General features: G+C 35.3%; 1 protein-coding gene across 3 annotated transcripts in view; it reads left to right on the top strand.

The window, feature by feature from the left end:
- Heatr5b (HEAT repeat containing 5B) overlaps positions 1–8,910 on the top strand; it is an 89,428-nt gene that overhangs the window by 2,717 nt on the left and 77,801 nt on the right. For all 3 annotated transcript variants that reach the window (XM_033763541.1, XM_019205617.2, XM_010611403.3), the window contains exons 3-5: positions 1,610–1,821; positions 4,576–4,684; positions 6,224–6,373. In XM_033763541.1, the coding sequence (XP_033619432.1) occupies positions 1,610–1,821; positions 4,576–4,684; positions 6,224–6,373 (471 nt within the window). The remainder of the gene's footprint in view (positions 1–1,609; positions 1,822–4,575; positions 4,685–6,223; positions 6,374–8,910) is intronic.

Raw genomic sequence — 8,910 nt, 5'->3', positions numbered from 1 at the left:
AAAAAAAAAAAAAAAAAAAAAAAATTGCAAAATGCGGGTAGTACTCTGTCTTACTTAAGCCAGTTCTATCTTTTGACATAGCTGATCCTCCACCTGGAAAGACTTGAAACATTGTTTTGTTGCAAAATTGATAAGTACAGAAGTATATATTTAAATTATAAGGCATAATACATCCACCGAAATTATACGATTTTTAAATAACATCTTTGAGTAAACATATCTAAGCCAAATTCTTGATTCTTCCTTCTAAACCTACCCTTTCCCCAGTGTTCTTCATCTCAGGAAATGACATTTTATCCTTCTGGCTGTGCAGGCCCAAAGACAAAGTCAATCTGTACTTCTCTCTTTTCTCAAATTTCACATCATATTTGTCAACAAATCTTACGTTTTTATCTGCACATATACCCAGAATTCATATATTTTCATCATTTACATCTCTAATATCTCTCATTTGGATTATGCAGCAGCTTCCTAATTGCTCACTGTGCCCATGTATTATACCAGGTAATCTCAGCTCGATAGTTAGAATGAGTCTGGTAACATATTTAGATCATGACTTGCCTCTGCTTAAAACTTTTACTCAGAATGAAATACAAAATTCTTACAGTGGTGTTTATGACTCTATACTGCCTGGCTTTTTCTGGTCCCCTCCACCTAAACAGGCCCTGCTGCCTTCAGGTGTGCTAAACATACTCTACCTCAAAACCTTTGTACTTTTTGTGCCCTCTGCCTGGAGTGTTCTTTTCCCAGATGTCTATGCAGCTCATGCCTTCACTTTTCAGAGAGGTCTTTTGTAACTAACTTATGTAAAATAGAAAACAAACCAGGTGTGGTGGTGCATGCATATAATCCCAGCATCTGAAAGACTGAGGAAGGAGGATCCCAATTCAAGCCCAGGCTGGGCAATTTAGTGAGATGCTGTCTCAAAAAAATACAATAAAATAAAAAAGGCTGGGATGTAGCTCTGTGCAGTATTACCCCCCCAAAAGAGAAAGAAAGCAGTTATAGTTATTTGCAAATTCTGTCCCTCCCTGCTATAATGTAAACTTCATGAGTGTAGGAACTTTGCTTTGTTCACCATTGTCTCACTATCTAGAATGGTGCATAAGTATACAGTAAGCATTTCTTGAATGACTCAATTCTAGATATTGATTATAGGTAGATCTGGGTGTTGTGTTCTATTGCCAGGGGTTCTTCAGAATTTCTTTTGGTTTTGCTTTCACTTACCTGTAACTTCATGAACTACTGACTTCTTTTTTAGGGAAAACCTGACTGTTTTTTAAAGCATCAGTTATCCATCCATATGCCCAGTATTTTGACTCCTTTGTTGGCTTATTTAGTAGTAAGTGGCCTAGAAACTTTTAGGTAGGAAAATTACTTTTACTGGAAACTAACTTTTTGACATTGGAGGGGAATAAAGATTTAAGGTAAGAAGCAATAGTTCATTTCTTACTAAACTTTTTATTATAAAAGTTCTCATTTATGGTTTATGTTTATTGTAAGATATCTTTTAATAGAGTACCTTAAGTGTTAAGTATTTTTAAATTTTGATTAAAAAGGAACAAAAGGCCTCATAAAAATGATTATGCTCTTTTTTTTTTAACAACAGACTGATGTAAAAGAAAAGCAGAAAAAACTGGTTGAACAGTTAACTGGATTAATAAGTAGTTCACCTGGACCACCTACACGAAAATTATTAGCTAAAAATCTTGCAGCCCTGTATAGCATTGGGGATACTTTCACAGTTTTTCAAACACTCGATAAATGTAATGACATTATCAGAAATAAAGATGATACTGCAGCCTACTTACCAACAAAACTGTAAGTACTTTGACAGGGACCTTTGAAGTTTTATTTGTTCTTACATGGTAACTTAGGGACAACTGACTGTAAGGACCCCCAGGTGGGTGGAGCCTAAGGCATGTTGCTGACAATGAAAGTTCTAAGTAGATCTAGGGAAGACTCTACTTCCATATATGGATAACCACTGGGACTATCCACACACTACAGAGAATTGGCATGGTGTCAGCAGTTTTCACAGGGGTCTTTCAATAAATTTGGAAGGAGATTTGTCCGAGACCAAATGCAGAGATTGGAACTGAGGCAATAATAGGCAAAGTGTGTCTCACTGGCTATATCCAGCCTGTTTTTGTTTTTGTTTTTTTTTTTTGTACTGGGGATCAAACTCAGGACCTTGTGCTCATGAGGCAGGTAGGGTGCCACTGAGCTAAATCCCTAGCCCTTATATCCAGCCTGTTTTGTAAATAAAGTTTTATTGGGTTATAGACATACCTACTCATTTAGGTGGTAGCTGCTTTCACACTAAGGCAGATTTTAGTAGCCGAGATGGAGACCATTTTGCTTTCAAGTTTTCTGGCCTGTAGATTAGGGCTTAATCCAACTCTTAAACTATAATTAGTTTGAGTCAAGGACAGACTTTTTGGAGCAAGTGTGAGGATATTGACTATAGGAAGCATCCTGTAATTGAATCAAATAAAATCAACAGCTAAAATATACAGAAGAGTGCAATAAAATGGAAAGTAACACCAAAATTAGCTTCATTTTAGTGTGAACGAAAGCAATGTCAGGGAAGGTTTCTCAAAGAAGCATCAGCCAAAGATCAGCCTTCAAAGAAAGATGCATAGAAGTTAAGATGGGAATTAAGATGGGAGGAGGAAAGATGACTTATAGACTGGGCTTAGCAAACTTTCTGGAAGGATCCAGATAATAAATATTTTCAGATTTGTGGACTGCACATCTCAGTAGCAACTACTTACCTCTATTTTAGATAGTGTATTTAAATGAGTGAATGTGGCTGTCTTACAGTAAAGTTTTATTTACAAAAACATAAGGCAGGCTGGGAATTTAGCTCAGTGGCACTGTGCCTGCCTTTCAAGTGCAAGGTCCTGAGTTTGCTTGTAGGTGTGGGGGGGCAGGGACGAAACAGAAGGCAGGCTAGATAGTGAGCTGGAGTTGACCATTGGCTGTAGTTTGCCTGCCTGTTTTTTAGACAAAGGAGACTTCTAGTTGGAAACAAAAGTGGGTGGGTTATTAATAGTTCTTTTCTTAAAGATACAAAAGGGGGAACAAATGGGGGGAAATGAGTTCAATTTGGGGCATGCTGATTTTGTGGTACAAATGGGAATAAGCAAGTGATAGTGCATGCAGTGGTGGGCAATTGTAAATCTTGTTCTGTATGTCAGAGATCTGAGTTCAGAATCTAGTTTTGGTTAGTGGTCAATGGAGATCTGAGAATAGGCTGCATTGTTTGACATGAATATAACTACCTAGGACAAATACTTTGTTTGAGAAGAGAAGATTGCCAGTGGTACAACTCCGGAGCACCAACATTCAAGGGGCTAGAGCCAGTGTCACCTTAGGGAGGAAACAAACTATTCTAAACCTGGATGCTGATTTTTAGTCTGTTTTAGCTGCTTAGATACATTATGATTAAATTTTGTGTTGTTTGGGATAAGTATAGCTCTCAAAAGCTTTCAAAGAGATTAGAAAGTTTTAATGCTTTGTTGTTTACTTAGAGTTTGAAATGATATGAATAGCTTGACTATTCACCACCACATTACAAATGCATCATAATTTGGTAGTTCTGGATAACTAAATGTATCGTATATTACATATTATATGTATTTCCAGTGTATTCATGGGTTCTGTTTAGGAATTCTCCCAAAATATTCTAGCATGGGACGCCAGTTATTTTTATCCTTACCAGCTTGTACAGTATTGAAAATAAGCATGGGCTTTAGAATAAAAGGGGTGAAGGTTGGCTCACTGATTATACTACTTATTTTGTTCATGGTTGTGAACTAAATTTACTTAACCTCTCTTAGGTGTAGAGTAATTTGCTCAGGTCACATGCTAGTACATGGCAGGTTCTAGGATTTAGACATTGATCCTAAAGAATACATTCTTAACCACTGTCCTACTCCTTCCTTTAAGTTAAACTCATAGCTGTTCACTTACTATTGAAAGGAGTGATAGTGAGGTCCCTTCTTTGCTCTGAAGAGATGTGCTTTTATACTTCTTACACGTGGCCAAGTGTTCCATTAAAGCAATTTGGATTAAATTTCACAGATTTATATATAATATTCTACTATTATTTAAAAATTAAGTGGCAGGCACTGTGAACAGTACAAATGTAAAAAATATTTTTCCTGTTTCTGGAGTTTATATTTCTACTAAGATGATTAGAAACATATCTGGCCAAATCACAATATATTCAATGATTAATTCTGTCATAATGTGTGGTTGATATTGAGTATTATATATAATGAACAAAGGGGCTATTGTGGGTCAACATAATTTGGGAAGTCTTCAGAAAGGGAAAGGTTGGGTTACTTCCCAGAGGACTATGATTTATTGTATACATACTTATTTTATATTCCTAATAAGAATGTAGTTTCCTTTACAGTAGTGTTTATAAACAAAGTGTTTTTCAAAGTTGAAAGTTCACTAAAGATTATAAGCAAAAGTGTCCTGGACAAATACTGATTTCTGAAAATGAGAAGAATATAATTATATTGTTAACCCAAAATATGACCAGTGAAAATGTTCTTATAGGGCTGCGGTGGCTTGTGTTGGAGCCTTTTATGAAAAAATGGGGAGAATGTTAGGCAGTGCATTTCCAGAAACAGTAAATAATCTTTTGAAATCTCTCAAAAGTGCAGAGGTAAGTTTTACAACAAAGATTATTTGAGTGTTTTTGTAAGGCAAAAGTTAGTTTAAAATGTTTTTCTGTCATTATGATATTCATATTTCTAAATAAGAAAGTAATTTCAGATTGTTACTTACCCTTTCTTTTAATGTATATTACCTTAAATTTTGGGAGAGGGGAAAGAATGCTTTTCCTTGATAAAGAATAGGTTTGCCTATTCTTTTAACTTTATCTTTTGTATTGCCATTTTATTTTTTGTGCATTCCTATCAATTTTCTATATCTTGCATAATAAATTATCACAGACTAGGTGACGTAAAATAATAGAAATTTATTTTCTCACAGTTCTGGAGGCTAGACATCTGAAATCAAGTGTCAGCAAGGCCGTGTTTTCTCTGAAGGCTCCAGGGGAAAACTCTCCTTTTCCTCACTTCTAACAGTTGCCATGAATTTCAACCTCTGTGATTTCATCTTTATTTGATTTCATCTGCAAAGACCCTGTCCCCAAATGAAGTCGTATTTGCATGCAGCAGGGTTTAGGACTTGAATTATTTTTGAGCAGGACACAGTTCAACCCATGACAGTTAATACCGAGTGCAGAATAGTTCTATTTTGTCATGTCAGTTTGGTTACTGTCATAAATTTCTTGTGAACTTTTTTTTTGGTACCAGGGATCAAACTTAGAGCCTTGCAATTGCTTTGTCAACTTTTTATTAACTAAAAATGAACTAAGTTCATGACTCTTGTCAGTCTGATTCTTCTGTCCGAAAAACTAAATACCTCTCAGATGATACTTTTTCTGGGAATTATTTATCCATTTATTAAATAAGAATAGAAGACATTTTATATGTCAAGCATTAGTCATCTAAAGATGAATAAGATGGGGTTGCTGACCTCAAAAAGCTTACAGACTAGAAGAAGAGGTCTATATGAACGGGTTACAATGTGCCATGCCAAATACATTATTAGAAATGAGAAGCAGCATTGTGAGTGACAGAAACAATAGATTGAATCAGTCACTAGCAGATGAGGATTTACTGTACTTTTGTGATAAGCTTTTAAATTGTGTTGGGTGTTTTCTTCTTCCTCTTTCATGGTTTTTATTATTTTTAACCATATTTTTACTTAATCTTTTACATTCTGAGACTTTGGTCTCTTGAGAGATGATATCGAAACCTTTCAATCTGTTCATGTTCTCGTATTGCATTCATTATGTCATGGAAACATTGGAATATACTTCCTTCTAACATAATTTGTGAGAAGACGTTTAATTGAAGTTGGCACTGGGGATTTGGCTCAGTGGTTCCACCACCTGCCCCACAAGCACAATGGCCCAAGTTTGATCCCTGGTACAATTAAAAAAAAAACAAAAACAAAAAACCCAGAAAAAAGAAGTTGGTAATTATTTTTACTTTTTAGGTACTTGCTAGAATGTTATTTTACTTTTAATTACTTATTAGAATTTGGAGGTAAGATCACTAGGCCTAGAGAATTGTTTCATGGTTTTTGTTATTTTAGTAATAATGCTAAAGCTTTACTTTATGTGCACATATAGTCTCAAGGGCGAAGTGAAATCTTAATGAGTCTACAGAAAGTTCTGAGTGGATTGGGTGGTGCAGCAGCTTCCTGCCATCGCGATATTTACAAGAATGCCAGGTCCCTCTTGACTGACAGATCAATGGCTGTTCGATGTGCAGTGGCCAAGGTTAGTATGGGACTGATTTGTAATGCTCCTCCCAATTCTGCTTGCTCTTAGATGATGACACTTTTTTATTTTAATGTTTTAAATGTGGAAGTATGTTTTTTGTTCTCACAAATCAATTGCTATTTTTTAGAACTGTATATAATTGGAATCATGATACGTACTTTTGTGTATATGTGTTCTGTCACGCAGCATGATTATTTTGAAACTAATACTCGCTGTATGTTGTACATATCAGTTGTTCATACTTTTTATTGTTAAATAGTATTTTATTGTATGATATGCCACGTTTCTTTGTCCCTTCACCTTTTACAAACATTTACATTAAGGCCAGCGATTTAGCTCAGTGGTTTTGCCGCTTGCCTCACAAGCACAAGGTCCCAAGTTCAATCCCCGGTACCAAAAAAAAAATTTGTATTGCTTCTAATTGTGGCTCTTACCAAAACAGCTGCTGTGAATGTCTGTTTGCAGGATTTTGCCTACATGTATGCTTTCATTTCATTTGAGTAAAAAGCAAGGAGTGAAATGGCTAGATCATATGGAAGATTTATGTTTGCCCTTTCAGGAAGCCACCTACCTATATTCTAAAGTACTTGTGGCATTTTACATTTCTACCACTTTTCATTCCATCAGTTTAAGAAAATGTTCAAATGATAACGTATTATTATATGAACTTTATAATTGGCTTATCAATGTCTAAAAAAATAACATGCTAAAATTTTGATTCATATTGCATTGAACTTAGGGGTCAGTATGAAGAGAATTGCTATCTTAACAGTTTTAAGTCTTCCAACCTATTAACACAATATGTCTTCCCATTTATTTAGGACTTTGATTTCTCCTTACAGCATTTGTGGTGTTCATTGTCCTAATCTAACATTTTTCCCAGCACTCTTGGAAGCTGAGGCAGGAGGATTGCAAGCTAGGCAGTTTAGCAACTTAGTTGAGACCTTGCCTCAAAAAATTTTATAAAAGGGACTGCGGATGTAGCACAGCGTAAAGGACTTGGGTTCAGTTACCGTCCCTGCCCCCCCACCACAAAAGTGTGATCTTAACTGTAGGTTTTTAGATGCCCTTTATCAGGTTAAGGAGGTGTTCTGTTCCTAGCTTGCCAAGAAGTTTTTCTGGTAATGGATATTGGATTTTGTGAAATGCCTTTTGTTTTACATTTTGTTTCTGTATTTGCTATCTTCATGGCAGGTTTTTGTTTTTGTTTTTGTTTTTTAATGGTACTGGGGATTGAACTCAGGACCTTGTGCTTGCGAGGCAGGCAGCAGAACCTCTGGCAGAACCCCAGCCCTTGTTTTTGCTATCTTTTAGTTAAAATTTTTACTTTTGGGTAATTGTATATTTATATGCAATTGTAAGAAAAAAATATAGAGATAATCAACCAGATTATTCCCAATGATAATATCTTGTTAAAGAGTAGTATGTATAACAACCAGGATATGTATTGACATTTAAATAACTCAGATTTTGTTTAGATTTCTCCAGTTTTACTTGTATTATCTCAAATCCATTTTTAATACCTAATGAGATGGTCATATAATTATTCTTGTTTGGTTTGCTAAAGTGAGTTACATTGTTTAGTTTTAGAATTTGGACCCATCTTGCTTTCCTAAGATAAACTTCACTTAGTCATTCTTCGATTTGTCTTGTGACATGGTCCTGCTATGCGGTTCAGGCTGGCCTTGAATTCACTATATAGTCAAGGCTAGCCTCGAACTCACAGCGATCTTCCTACTTCACCCTCCCCAGTGCTGGGATTACAGCTGTGTGCCACCTCATCTGGCACCATCTGGTCATTCTCTTTTTTTAACTTTTAATTTTTATTAGTATGTATTTGCAGTTTATAATGATTATATTAAATGTGAGAAATTGGTACATGTACATAACATCTTAATTCATTATTTTTTCTTCTTCCCCTCTACCCTACTTGGACATTCTATATAACCTGTTTGGGGTTTTGTTTGGTTTTATTTTGTTTTTGTAGGCAGATAGAACTTATTAATCACATGTGGTTTCTTGTTTACTAGTAAATAATCACAATGTCTTTTTTGTTTTTTGTTTTTGGTACCAGGAATTGAACTTGGGTCCTTGTGTTTGTGAGGTAGGTGGTGGAACCACTGAGCTAAATCCCCATCCCCCACTTCTTTTGAGGTTATCTTTTGGTTTAATAATTCCTTTAACCTGTTTTTACACTGTGGTTTTAGAGTTTCTCAAACTTTCTTTTTTAGCATTTTTGAATCTATGTTCATGAGGCATAATGATGTGCAGCTTTCTTCTCTTGTACTGCTTTTGTACCAGAGAGATACTGGCCTTGTAGGATGAGTGATAGCTTCATTTTTCTGGAAGAATTTATATAGTATTGGTATTACTTTTTTCTTAAACATTTGGTTGAATTCATCAGTGAAAATTTTGCATTACCAAATCAGTTTTAAAAATAGACATTGGGAGGCCGGGGATTTAGCTCAGTGGTTCTTTAAAAAAAAAAAAAAAAAAAAAAAAAAAAAAAAAAAAAGACATTGGATTCTTCAGGA

This window comes from Fukomys damarensis, unplaced genomic scaffold (genome assembly GCF_012274545.1).
Source record: "Fukomys damarensis isolate Sample0158 unplaced genomic scaffold, DMR_v1.0_HiC HiC_scaffold_2, whole genome shotgun sequence".
Classification (NCBI taxonomy): Eukaryota; Metazoa; Chordata; class Mammalia; order Rodentia; family Bathyergidae; genus Fukomys; species Fukomys damarensis.
This window is presented reverse-complemented; position numbering and strand designations above follow the sequence as displayed.